The 14460-nt window shown below is 42.6% G+C and overlaps 1 protein-coding gene across 3 annotated transcripts; it reads right to left on the bottom strand.

Moving 5' to 3' along the window:
• Positions 1–259: 259 nt before the first annotated feature.
• On the bottom strand, positions 260–5885 carry TMEM100 (transmembrane protein 100). Of its 3 annotated transcripts, none has more exons than XM_036879823.2 (3): positions 5796–5885; positions 2956–3053; positions 260–1488 (listed from the first exon to the last, which is right to left on the bottom strand). In XM_036879823.2, exon 3 carries the CDS (start codon positions 1420–1422, stop codon positions 1018–1020), a length of 405 nt encoding a protein of 134 aa, XP_036735718.1. In that variant the 5' UTR covers positions 1423–1488; positions 2956–3053; positions 5796–5885; the 3' UTR covers positions 260–1017. The 3 variants fall into 3 exon arrangements, with proteins under 3 accessions (XP_036735718.1, XP_036735717.1, XP_036735716.1); XM_036879822.2 differs by having other exon boundaries at positions 2956–3067; positions 5796–5876; XM_036879821.2 differs by lacking the exon at positions 5796–5885 and having other exon boundaries at positions 2956–3601.
• Positions 5886–14460: the final 8575 nt, after the last annotated feature.

The raw sequence follows: 14460 nt of genomic DNA, 5'->3' as shown, positions 1-14460 counted from the left end.
AAGTTCCTGACCACAGGCATTGATTTCCTAATAGGGAATGACAAAGAAATCTTTTAGGATGTAGTAAACATAATTCATATTATTCTTCAGAAGTCATGGAAAAAAATGATAAAATAAAAATCGTCTAGTTAAGTTAGGAAGAAGGAACATGTCCATTTGAGAGAAATATAATCGAGACATTGCCCATGAGGCAGGGAAAGATGGGCAGTTCAGAACTGCAAAAAAACCCCAAAACTAACAGAAACATCCCTTTAAGAAGTTCAGCAGCAATGCATATTTATTATTTTGAATAAAATGTACATTAAACTTTAATATAAAAGTCATCAAAAGTGCTATATTGGATTATTTTAATATTAATTTAATCCCCCGTCTCAACTAGTAGCTACACCTTTTCCCTTTTTTTTTCCTTTTTACACATCATTACAGTCATCTAAAACTGTCCAATGTTAAAACATAAAAAATATTAGTTTATTCTTCAAGGAGAAGTACCACCGGTGAAGAGTTACTGAAAGTGGAAAAACAGATGCCAAAGAATTGACTTACTGAAAAGAATTTATCACAGAATTTCATAGAAATATGGAAAATCCAAGGCAATTTAGACTCTCGGCAGGACGTTTTAATAATATAACTTCTTAAAAGTATGAGTTATTTCGAGGCAGGTTGCTCGTATGTCAGAATTGTCTATTTTCTCATTTTTTTCTTGGCTACTTTCCAAAGTGAACCGAACGTTGTCCAGTGCTGTGCAGCACCCATGACCCCATTTAATGTAGAGAAAAAAAGCTGATTTTTCAGTCTTAGAAATAGCCCTTAGAGTTAAGTTTGTCATTAAAGAAGAGCCGAGTGGTTCCTGAAAAGGAGAACTCCCTTCATCCTTCCATGCCTAACCCATGCCTACACCTCTCAGCTGCTCCAGGGCCAAGTCCATTCCCTCCCGCGCTAGTTCTGGGTGAGCCGGTTGGCACAGTGAGAGCGGGTTTTTCAGGCTACTTCTCTTCTCCCATTTGGTCTTATTCTGTCCTAAGCAAACAAGCTTCTCTGATTTGCCACGAGAGCCGTCTGACTCTCCCGCCTCTTGACTTTCTTGCTTCTCTGTCTCACTTTCCAGCACAAGGCGCTGGAGGCTAACAAAAAGAGTCCCAGTGACAGAACGACCAGGCCAAAGATGGAGATGATGGAGCCATGGGAGTTGAAGCTGTAAGCCACGGCCGTGACCACTGTCCCCGCGATGAGAACCACCACTGCGAAGGGGATGATACAGCGGTAGCAGGAGAGCTCGGCGCCCCCCGTAGCGGCCGTCAGCTGGCTCTCACTAACCAGGGGGGCCGTGGTGACCGTGACTTCACCGTTGGGGCTCTTCTCCATTGTCACTGGCTTGGGAGACTTGGGGGTTCCCAGGATCTCCTTTATGGGCTCTTCATTCATTTTTCCTAGTGGCGTTTCCTAGCTGAGTTCACGGACTAGGCCTGGGGAGCCTTACCCAGGTGGAAGCTGTGGGGGAGAAGACAGGATGTACACATGAGAGTGAGCCCTGCAAGGAGAAGTCAAGAGCTGCGAAAACAACACGGTGCTCTCTTCTAGGAGGCACAAGTGCATGTGAATATTAGCTTTAATATTTTTTTCTAAGTGTTTGTATTATTTTTGCATTGGGCAAAAAGCAAGATAAAGCAGATAGCCATAAAGAAAGGGAAGGTGCAAAAAGCAGGAAGCACTTTACAGTGTTTAGTACACCCTGGAGGTCTACAAATGTTTTACAAGCCTTTCCATTTTGTGTATTGCTTCTCTTTCCTCTAAATACACAGAAAAGCCTCAATCCTAATCCAAAGACAGCCTCATTTAAAAGGAAAATATGCTATAAACAATATTTTGCACAGTTCATTCCACAACTCACAGCCACTTAGACTATGCCAGTGTTTCCGGGCATAACATGCATTCTTTCCAAACTATCACCCATTCACTGCCCACTGAGTCAGTGTCAAGGCCAGCAGCCAGCATACAAATGATGTTCTTCTACATCAAATGACAGTTAACAGGTCTGTATTGTGCTAACTAAACACAGCACATGTGTCCCCAGACCATAGTCGGGGCACAGTTCAGCAAAGATTCAGTGACAGTGTTAGTATTTGTGATCTGAAATGTGGCAACATCCTCTAGTCCATTTGGAAAAGGAAAAATAAGAAACAGTATCAACAGTTTTGTAAAATATAATTTTGTACTTTCTTACATGGAAGATCAACTGTTAGAGTAATTAGCCGTCAATTCACAAATTTGCCATTAAACTCAATAAGGAATTTTGATATTATGTGCACCATGACCTATTAAAAAAAATATGCATGCTAGATTTTCAGTAAAGTTTTTCAAGTTTTCTTTTTTTACCCCCTTTTCCCTGTGTACCAAACTTGCTGCAATGCATCTCTCTAAATATTTTGAATCTGAACATTTCAGGACCAAATCTGAGACTCCTGGTCAGAAGCATCTGGTTGAAATGCTATCTATAAGAAACCAGTGAATACTCTTGTGTGCTGCTCAGACATGTTAAGTCATTCTCCTTTGTCCTCAAGGAGCAACTTAGCGGCTCAAGAACTGAGCAGTTGCCATTACAAAAGGGGCTTAAAAGGAAGATACCTGAAACTATTTCAATGAGACTGATACTTTGAATTTATTAAGCATCCACTGAAAACAAACGCAAGCCCCAACCCAATCTCACAGGTTCTTCCCTGCTTTGGGAGGTCAAAATATCACTCCCTGCGCAATGAAGCTAACTAGTAGAGCTGCTATTTGCATGTAACTTTTAGTCACCAAATTAAAATCACTGCTGCCCAATGATACCCTAAATATTAGCTAATGTAGTCCAAGGATATTTGAGATTATGTCCAAAAGAAAATAATGTTCACCCCAAAGCTGAGATGAAAGCTAACCTGAAAAGGGAGCTCTGTTCCCCAAATTACTTACACATACCTCGGAGAGAAGCACTCCATTACCAGGGAAACCACTGGACTCGGGAGGGAAGAGACAGCAGTGTTTGAGCTTCTCCGGTCAACTTCTGGGAAAAGAGCCTGTAACAGCCCGTCTGTCAATAAAAGTGTCAGAATAGGGATCTCCTCTGGGGAAGAGGAAAGATATAAAAACACTGCACTCTATGGTGTTAAGTGCTGGAGTTCCTTCTTTCCCTTTACCTCTGTTCCTGAATGACGCTTGTCTTTCCCTCTCACTCTTTTATTTCTTCCCCCTCTGGATTGCCCCTCCCTGTCATTTTTTTATCTTCATTCTTTTCCTTGCCAGCAGATTCCGAGCTTTGGCTTCCCCCAACACTGCTCAGTGACATGATAAGTCAGAATCATTCTAGAGTCCCCAGAGATGGGAGCCAGCTTTTACTTTTATTTCTCATGCAGCATTTACTAAACAGTCTGCTTTGCATTACTCATTTTTTCCCCCGCCAACCTCCAGATCCTCCTCCCGCCCATCAGGCATTTTCATAAGAAAATCCCCGAGTCAGCGCTGCAGACCCAGCTGAGGGGACAGAGCAGAAGGGACAGATACTACAGGGCTGCAGGAACAGCTGTGAAGTCACCGGGCAGCTGAATTCAGCCTTTAAGCCAGCAAAAATCCACGTTCCTAGGTTTCCCCTGTATTCTTTATATATATATATCCTGGCCAAGTGAGGCTTAAAACCTCTCATGTTTGATGTTAATTCATTCAGGAACAAAGAGGGTGGGAGATACTAATGGATAAGGGGAGAAAACAGTCATCTTGATTTAAACACGATTACTTATAATGCCAGGAGGTCAGTAACTTTGGCAATGCTGAAATCATCATCATCATTGTCATTTATGCTCATCTACTGTGGATAGACACCTAGTATGCCCATGTAATGTGCACACATTAACATTAATTTTCACTAGTTTACTCATGAGTTTATAATTGAGTTTGTAGCTTATGAGGATCAGAGTTCAAGTAATTGGACAAAGGTCACACAGAAAGAGAGAAATCCTTGGTTTGAACCCCAGTCTTTCATGGGCATATGAATTATATGGGCACACACATTAAATATAGAATCTGATTTAATCGGTGTGCAACAAGCTCCTGAGTGATGCCAATCTGGCCAGTTTTAAGGAGTAAGGTATCTTAACCATTCAAATATATATAGCTTCATATGTCATACTTTCAGTAAAATTAAAGGTCTAAACCCCACATTCTCCCCCTAAATGGCCTTACAGGTTTATACTTTTTTACAGGTAAGCTATTTGAAATTTTAAAGCCCCAGATTACCTTTTGAAGGAAAAAAATGAAGTAATACTGGAAGATTATTATAAGCTCATCCCTGAAACCTCTGTAGCTAAAAGTTATCCATCCTCTATGTTTTAATCTATACTATTTTTAATTGATACAGTGAATCTATGAATGTAAGTTCAGTTTCAGAAGAGATTTGCTTTCCTTCTTTCTCTTGCATTGTTAGATATGTTTAGCTGCCGCGGAGGGCTTAGATCTTCTCAGCTACTCTTAGACAGCCCACAACTAGTAACAATACCTTAACAATACCTGTCATAAGGGGTGAGGGACCAGAAGTCTTTTTTTTTTTTTTCTATAATGGAAGCTATAGGGAGGGCTTCTTCATTTAAAAAAATTAAGTTGAAAAGTCCCTGAGACATTGCTTGAGTCTGGGGATCCCAGCCTACGGAGGACAGTGAGTACCTGCAGGCCCCCCTCTGTCACTGGCCTCCCACTTTTTAAATGTGGGGCTTAACAAGACAGAGCCATTATCCAGGAGAAGTGCCGTCACTTTGTGTTGAAGATGAGGACACTTAGACCCAGGGCATTTCAGCACTTGCCAGCGTTGCCCTGGGAAGAGGGTGATGTTAGGGGCCACGGACACACAAATTGGAGATTCATGAGAAGCTTTTTATAGGAGCAGCAGCCCTCCTGCCTGCAAACTGTGGGCTTTGGGATGATTCTTTCCACTCCCCAGCATGGGCCACTTCCCCCCAGGCGTCCAGTAACCACAGTGAAGCTCTAAATATCACCTTATCCTGTTGCAGAGCATGTTCCCCCATCACCAAGGTCAAAGTACAGGAATCGAACTTATTCAGAGAGAAGCCAGGGGCACCTCTTTTCAGTGGTGAGCCCGTGGCCCAATCCAGCCTAAGAGACAGTGAGGTGTCTGTGCCCTAGGAGTGTGGGCGGGGCTGCCATTACTTCTTGTACCAGCGCTTTCTTCAGGCTTTTCGGGCTTCAGGTGTCACAGTCACCCTAATTCTTCTTCACAGAGAGTGCCTAGATACACAGAAGTGTATTTCTAGACTGTAAGTAGGCAATTGATAAGTTGTATCGATAAATACAAAGAAGTAGAGAGCTTCGGGATACAGCAGAAAATTGTATCTGAAGAATAGGTACCCATCATTATACCCACAGGCACAGGCAGTTTTAATGTACTTTTTTGCCTCTTCAAATTGAAATTCAAAGAGAGTTCTTCATGATCAATGGCCTAATGTCTCTGCATGTTTTTCCCTTCTTCCACTCTGTGCCTGTAAGATGTTAAACACTCCCGGGAATTTCTTAAAAGACACCTGCCCGCAAATGCAAAATCTCATCCACAGTGCAACCAGCCTTCTTTCTACAAGCCTTCCACAGGAGAGGAAATCTTTCTGGTTCTTTTTAAAACACATGGCTGCAGGAGATTCCCTTAAGATCGGAGAGCTTTTCAGAAAGTGTCCAATGCATGAATTAAATCTATGCCTCCCTCCGCAGGCATTCAACATTTCTCTCCCAAGTATTTCCAAAAGCAAGGCAAAGATTCTTACCTTTCCCAGCCAGAATCCGACTGAGACAGCTGCCCGCCCCGGCCAACTCCAGCCCAGAGAGGGGGATGCAAATCACCATGCTAGGGACCGTAAACAAAGTACTCAACAAAGCTGAAACACATTTAAGGGACCGGAGAAAAATGGTGAGAGGAAATCCCTGAAATGCTGTTGTATTTTGCTCTGTTTCCCTCTCTGAGAATATAGTTAATGTTTTATAAGAGAGAACCAAATTTGAAAAGAATGTCCTCCTTTGTTTGTCTCTCTTTATATCCTCATTCAGGCTTTCATTTTCAAGGATTTCCCTCTTCACAGCCCCCACCCTGACACTGTCCCTCTGTGATACTGTGAACCTGCAGAAAAGAATTTATAATCGTTGTTCTATATTTTTAGGCTATTGCGGGGTTTGGGGTGGAAAGAGGGATGGTACGCTAATCTCTTTGGCCTGTGATATGGAAGAAAAAGGCCGAATAAAGGAAGAGAAGGTTTAGCGGGTGAGAAAAGCACCTGGCGCCTGGTGTGGACCCTCTCCCTGAAGCTGGAGGAGCAGCCTCGTCAGCACCTTCATCAGAGGATGGCGAGACTCCGTGGGAGTGACAGTGCCCTGAAGAGCCACATCTCCAAGGAACTGGGGCAGCTGTCCACCAAAGGGATCATCGATATCAGAGCTAGGGACGCTTGCTGTTCGGGAGAGAAATCTCCCAACTTGAGAACTCTCATCTGACTGAAAAATAAGATCAGAAACAAAATTATTCCAGTGCAGGGGATACAGAAGTGGAGGAGGGCAGGGAAGATGGTGAAGATGGTGAATACCATTAGGAAAAGGAGAGTTTTGTCTTTAGTAGAAGCCAAGGTTCAGTCTCACGGTCGGCAAGGGGGACATTTTGATTTTGCCATTGAGTATATGCTATTGAAGACCTGAAAATCTCCTTTGGGAACACACAAACTGTGCATTTTGTGAAGAACACCTCATGTGTGTTTGATTACTCGCCCATATTTACTTTCAGTTTGCTTTTGCTTGGTGTGGTTGGGTTGGCTTATTTCCAGCAGCCCTGAAGATGCCAGTTCCTTCCAGCTCTCTGTCCAATCACTGCACGCCTTAGATCTTGGTCATCACTCGGTCCAGTTGGATTCAGTGAGATTTGGGAGGCTGGCCAAGTTCTCTCCTTTCCAATGCTTCTTTTAAGGGCGTGTCTGCATTTGTGTTCTGGAGTCATGGACATTTTGGAAAGTGATCTGTGCTTGTGTGTTCATTTGGGTTAACTGGTCATGTTATTATTGCTTCCCCCCACCCCTCCACCCAGGCACGTTTCTTTGATGTCTAGGACATTAAATACAGAGATCTGATAGTGCCAAGAGGAACAATGGGTATGCCTTAGAAATAAATACACATTTTACTACCTGATGGTCAGTTTCTAGCTACCAGAAACTCATCAAATTCAGCAGATATAGAAAAGCAAATATACATATTTTAGATGCACATCCTCATCACCATTCTCTTACCCATTTTGTTCTGAGTAACTGTGAAAAGAGCATGTAAACCAAAAAAAAAAGAGTCACTGATATCAAATGACAAAGTGGGACCTTAGGGAGGACTGAGAAAATTATCATTTGCTTCAACAAAAACTGTCACTCCAGCCTTAGACAAGATAAATTAATTTTCTTGTTTTAAAATCTGAATATATGTGGGAACTGCTATGACCCTGATATATCCCTGTGTATCTTGCATAACCCTTTATAATTTATGTACACTAATCTTCGGAGGCCTGTGATGGGGAAATGCAAAGGTAAAGAGTTGTAGCAAATTAGGCTGATATTTTCCCAAAACTAGTACATACTGCTCAGGTCAGCCTTCCCTAGCAGGCTGTGGATCGTGTATTCAGGGGCTTGTAGGAAGCCCACCATACTTGTCTTTTTTCAGGGAAATAAGGGAAGGGAAAACAGTGACCACACCCCTTTTCCATTCTTGCTTAATACCTGACAATCCACGCCCTACTCTGCTGTTTTACAGAAGCAATCTCCCCCTAGCCTCTGGAGACAAATGTCGTGTGTTCTGTCCATAAAATGGCGTGCACATCATGCGGCCCCCATCTACTCCTAACTGGCATATCATTTCTAGGCTTCAACACTGATCTGGTGCTGGGAATTCAAAACCACCCTGCAACATGCAAAGTTTTCTAAAAACTAACCATCTATAACACCCTGTATGTAAGGGTCAATGAGCTTTTCTCTGTTCCTTTTTCACACAGCAGAATACACCTTCTGACCTGGTGAGCTACCTCCTGGCTGGGCAGTCCTGGTCTGGAAATGCCCCACACGGGATGGGGGCGTCAGCACTCGCCCTCTCTCGAATAATGAAAAATACAGCTGACCATAGATTTTAAGCTCTGTGCTTGGGTAAGAGGAATGGTAAATATATTTTCATGAGCCGTTTTTGTTATCTCCATTTTTTTGAAGAAAGAAATGGAGGTACAGGACATCAGCGTTCCCAGGTTTGACTCCAGAGCCCGGGCTCCTTCATTCTGAGCTGACCCACAAGACATGCTCAGTTTGAAGAGGAGAGGAGCACATTAAATGCTTACCAAGTGTCTCATATGAATATGTGCTATCTGCATACAGACCCTACATCAGGTATTGGTTTCTTATTTTACTGATGAAGAAAATAAACTCAGCAAGGCTAAGTTCTTGCCCAGGATCTACTACTAGGGAGAAGAGACAAGGCCAGGATTCAGGTCCACGCATCTCTTCTGGGTCATGCTATGAGGACTCTGTTGCTAATTATTATTTATTAGATCATGTGTATAATTCTAAGTCCCACTTTCAGGATGACATATCCTCAGTAGGTTTAGTTTTGGAAAAGTGCTCTGTAAAGGGGTAACGCTGTGTATGTGTCCCATGTGTGTTGCCTTGTATACGCCTGGTATTGACATAGAGCCATACCTGGTACTGAGCAGGTTGGGGTAGGTTTGTGACATGGGCCTGGTACCAGTGGACTCTGTCAAAGATACCAGGGCAGTAGGGGCATTTTAGAAGTCACCTAGGCCATTCCTTTGCTTTTAGGAACATTTAATTTCTACTGATATTTACTGTACTCCTTTTGGGTGCAGGAACTTGTTCAATTCTCCAGCTAAATGAATGCAGACCAGTAAATAAAGCTTGGTCTCTATTCTCAGGGAGCTTACAGTCCAGGACAGGATGGCCATAGGGCAACCAATGTGGGCAAGCTTTTTACTAGAGGGAGGCTCCAGGGAAGATTAAATCAGCTGAGTCAAGGTGGGAGGGAAATCTTCACGGCACACAGGCCTTGGAGCATAAGTAGGGGAGGAGACGAGGCAATTCCAGGTGGAAAGAACAGCTTATATAGAAATGTAGCTCTGAAAAGCATGAGTCTTCTGCAGAGAACTTTGAGTAGCCTCTGTGGCTGAGTTTCAGAGAGCATAGGGCAGGCAGAGAGAGGCCAAATAAGAATGCAAATGGTTTATGGTGAAGTATCTGTCTCCATGTCAAGTCTGGGCTGTATTTTGAGAGCAATGTGGTTTTGAGCAGGGCAGCATAGTCAGCTTTGGGCATTACCAAAAGTAGCCTAGCATTAGAGTGTTGGATGCACTGCAGAAAGTCAACACAGGGAAGGAGGAAAATATGACTGGGACACCCAGTTAGGAAACCTCTGTGATTGTCCAGGTAAGTGGCACTGGGGGCCTGTTACTGGAAAATGTATACATCTAGGAAGTCACTACAATGGGCAGAATCAGCCAGACTTGGCAATGAATTTCATGTGAGAGAAGTTATCACTGGAGAGGGGCTTGCAAGGATTTAAGGCCTAAGTAATTAATAGCTTTGTGATACTATCAGCAGGAATCTAAGGTGAGGGCAAGGAGCAGGTATGCAGTGGAGGATATATACTTAATTTTGTTAATACAGCTCAACCACTTATCCAGTGGAGAGGCAAATGCTAGGGAAAGTAGAATTACTGCCTGCCTGCTAATTTGGGAAGCATTATGTGAGTTTCCAAATAATGCTGTCATGGGCTCACAGATGAATTTTCCACTAAAATTATGAATGAATTTATAATTCACTGTAATCCACACATCTACATACAATTGCTTACACATATACCATAAACACATATGATTTGAGATGGCTAACTTTTTGTCTAGAACAATAAAATCAGTATTTTAAGAATTCCAATTTGAGCATTTAATTGTACTAACTTCATACAAAAAATGTATTGATTCAATTTTGAAGTTCAACTTGAAACTCCTTGCAAACAAAAATGTAACTATGCAATTCTTTGTGCATAGTGTCTACCATTTTAAAAAGTGCCCTGACCATATTTTCTGGGAATGGAAATATTTTCTTCTTCACTGATCACTACTGCAAGGTATTGCTCATGTAGAAGGATACATTTAGAAAGTTCCAATCTTCCCACATCACATGTGGAGAGCAGCCTTTGTCTTACCAAGACCTAATTTTATGTTGCTCCATGAGTTAGTACTTTTAAAAAGACAGTCCAAGTCTGCTATGGATTTCTTTAGAAAAGTTGTATTTTGGGCCTCATGCAATGTCAACAAGCCTTCATATTGGAGTTTATCAAGATGACATTGACTGGGAGGTCACTCATATCCTGATACATAGTTATCAGCAATTGAGAGTACTCAGAAAGTCTTTGCCAAAAGCTGAACAAATAAATAAAAATGACCCTACATTGAAATCATATATAAACTTTAAAACGCAGATCATTATTCAATTGGATGATTTCAAAGTGTCCAGTTATTTAGTGCTAAGTACATTAACTATTTAACTATTATTGGCATTCTTTTCAGTATTCTTTGGATGGTAGATACCACATACATCCAGCCAAAGACTCCAGCAACATTACTAGCAACGTTGCCAACATTGAGGACAATAATGCCTGTTTCTTGTATAATGTATTTAAGTAAACAAGAAGGAGACAGCTTGGTACCATCTCCTTTGTGAAGCAAAACTTTAAAAATGTTATCTAAAGAAAGAAAGCAAGAGATCTGTTCTCTGTACACCTTTTACAGATGTATTATTTCATTTAACACCCACAAATAATCTAAGAGGTAGGTACCAGAAATAGTCCCATTATACAGATGAAGAGGTTAAAGGACTAGGCTCTGAAAGTCACTATTTGGAAAATGGTGAAGCCCAGGATGAGAACCAAAGCCTGTTTGATTCCAGAGTTTACCTCCTAATCCCTTTGCTATAGTCAGTGTTCTGATGATGTGCGTACTTTGTGCTGCTCATAAGGAGTTTATACTTACCCAAAAATAAACTTTTAGGTTTAGAAATGATTGTTTTGCCAGAAAAAAAAATGCAATCACCTTCCCACAGAACCTCTGTAGCAGCCCACTGATAGAGAATAGAATCTGCTAAAAAAACTGGAAATAGTTTGCTTGACATATAGTGAGTATTGAATAAATGAATGAATAACAGCAAAAAAAAAAAAAAAAGGAAATATTTTTACCCACTTAAAATTCTGATGTACGTGACGTGGGTGGGTAGTGGGAAATGGAACTATTTGCCCAGCTGAACTGAGTTCAAAATAGAACTATTTATCTTATGAACTTATCTTATGGAACAATGCAGAGAACAGATCTCTTGTTTTCTCTCTTTAGATAAAAATTTTAAAGTCTTGCTTCACAAAGGAGATGGTAGCTTGCTGTCTCCTTTTTGTTTACTTAAATAAACTAGACAGGAAACAGGCATCATTGTCCTTGTAAAAGCAACTGTAAAACGTGGTAAAACTAGTGATCCCAAGACAGTGCATGGCCACCGAATGAGAACACAGTGTTTCTTTCATTGGGCACACAGCGGGGCATCAGCCCGCCCTGACCTCCAACTGACCACATTCGCCTGGTCAGTAAATGTACCATGGACAACTTTGGATGACTTCCAGTTTGATGGACTTAGTAGTCTCAGGAGAACTTCTCTTCCCTAACTTATTTCTTGCTATTTATTTTCTAAGTTAAACTTAGTTTGGAAAACTTTCTTACAGTGCTGCTCTGACTTGATCTTTTTTTTTTCTGGGGTCACAGGGTAAGGTTTTGGATTCCTTCCACAACAAAAGTAACATTTCTGACTATCCACTCTTGTTATGCAATGAAAACAGCCATGAACTGAAAGTCAGGAAACTTGGGTTTGAATCTTCTTTCCTCTCTGGCCTGGGGCAAGTCACTGAACCTTTCAGAATCCCATCTGTCAGATCTCAGGGTCCTATCTGAGGATCCTTTACTATTCTTTCCTTTTATTAAAAAAAAATCCTATTGGGCTTACAATATCAGAGAACTGAGACAAGACAGCTTGGGGAAACCGCTAACACTACCGCCCAAGCTACCAGGACAGCTGGAGGAAGACGCTTTTAAAAAAATATATTCCCTGGTGCAGCATCTGTCAGCAAAGCCCCTGACCCCTTACCATGGCTCTTCATCTACTTCCCTGTGAAGAGAGCCGCAGGCATCTGGCTCAGAGACTGACGGCAGTGCACAGGTTTTCTTCAGCCCCTATCAGAAATTCTAGGTTTGCAGTGTTTGAACACTGATCTCCATAGATGCTGATCTAAAGTCAATGCCGTAGAGTGTGGGGTGTCCAGAGAGATCAATAGCACAATAAGCAGTCAATGGAATTTGGGAGTCAAGCAGCAAGGACCAGAATTCCCACCTGTGGAACCTTAGTCTGCTGAAGCTGACATGGCATGACGCAGGTCAGAGACCCCAGTTCACAGTTTTATGTGGCAGGAGCTGCCAGTGTGAGGGAAGACGGGTAAGGAAAGCCCAAGGGTGAGTCTCTCTGGGAGCAGGAAACAAGTGCTACTATACCAGCAAGACTATAGGACAGAGAATTTTGACAGGTTTTGTAGAAGCCGTTGGGTTCTCCAGAGGCTGCCAAGAGGCTGTGCTGCTGTCCCCTGGAGAAGGCATTCCCTCGGTGCGTCTTCCTCCCAGGACACAGAATCTGAGCAGCCGCTGGGCTGCTGGGTGACCTGAAATAATGCTGTGGATTCCTTCACATACACCCAGTTCAGAGCCTCATATCCTGGACTAGAACAGAGCAGGGAGAAGTCTGTGTATTCCTCTCTTTCTAAAGTTCCTTTTTATTTTCTTTGTGGGGGGATCACAGTCTTACCATTGTCAAATATATTCTGCACATCATTGAGGATTTGAACTGCCTGAATCAAAAAAGCACAAGATGACTTGTAAAAAAATACGGGTTTCTGGGCTCCACCCTAGACCTACTGCATTAGAGTTTCAGGATATTGTGGGGGTTGGGGACGGTGGTTCTAGAAGGTCAGGAATCTGCATTTTTATACACATCCCAAATGAAGTTTGAGATCCTCTACTAATACAGCAACCGACTGAGTATGTGAGCCTAAACATTCCACTTCTCTGGTTAAAACTCATCCATGATTTCCCTTTATCAAAGGTCAGGAACCTCAGCATGACACACAAGACCCCCCATGAGCTGGCTCTCTGTCCAGCCTCACCTCCTGCTTGGATCAAATTACAAATTAGAAATACAACAAACCTAATTCCTCAGGCCTTATTGGTTCCTACTCTTGGAGACTACAGATGTTGTCCACTCATCTTTCCTGACTACCCCAAGCATTGCCTACTTCCCTGATAAGTTTCCTCATCTCCAGACCCAGCAGGCTTGAGTTCCCTTCTGCTCTATCCCTGCACCTCTCTACATCATAGTTACTCAACCTAGGCACATTTGACATTTGAGCCAGATGATTCTTTGATGTGAGGGCTATCCGGTGTACTGCAGGGTGTTCGGCAGCATCCCTGCCCTCTACCCGCTAAAACCAGAGGCATTGCCCAAGTTGTGAGAAGCAAAAATGTCTCCAGACATTGCCAGATGTGCCCCAGGGGCTGGGGCAAAATTGTACCTGGTTGAGAACACCACTCTATGCTTACCTATATCATAGTCCTCACCAAATCGTGTGGAAAGTAGCTGTTTGCTTATTTCTTCTAGGAGTCTGAGCGTTCAAGAGTAGGGACTACCTAAAATTTGTCCTTGTATCCCCTATGCTGAAGCATAATGCCTGATGCATAGCAGACAGAAAATATACATTTCCTTAGCAAAACCTTACTGAGGGACTAAGTGTTGGGAGACCTAGATTTTCACTTATCTTGGTTGGCTCTACTGCTTAAAGGGTTGGGACTGTGGACAAATCAGGTAGCATCTCTGGGCCTCACTTTCTCTCATGTGGCAAATGGGAATGATAACACTGGCCTTGCCCCTTTGGGTTGTTATGTGGGTGGAAGAAGAGTGGGTATGTGAAAACATAAAGTGCAGGAGAAGCCTGGTTAAGGCAACATGTCCTAAGGAAGGATGCTGGCATGTTTGTGTTCTCTGGGCACAACATCTGGATAGCATGGCAGTCCAGGTCTACTCAAACAATATTATCCTACAACAATATCTGGAGGATTTCTTTATTGTAGGACATTATACAACAAGAAACCTTGCTGAAAACGGTTGAACCACCAACATGGAATGAGACTGGCATAATTACTAAACCGTTATCTTAAGCACAATGTAGTATAGCACCTGTGGGTGTCCTGAGGGACAGACACTCAACTTCCTGCCCGGAGTGCCTCCATGGGCCAAAGAAGACTCAGCCAGGCCTAAGAGAGCCTTCTGTGCG

This window comes from Manis pentadactyla, chromosome 4 (genome assembly GCF_030020395.1).
Source record: "Manis pentadactyla isolate mManPen7 chromosome 4, mManPen7.hap1, whole genome shotgun sequence".
Taxonomy (NCBI): domain Eukaryota; kingdom Metazoa; phylum Chordata; class Mammalia; order Pholidota; family Manidae; genus Manis; species Manis pentadactyla.
This window is presented reverse-complemented; position numbering and strand designations above follow the sequence as displayed.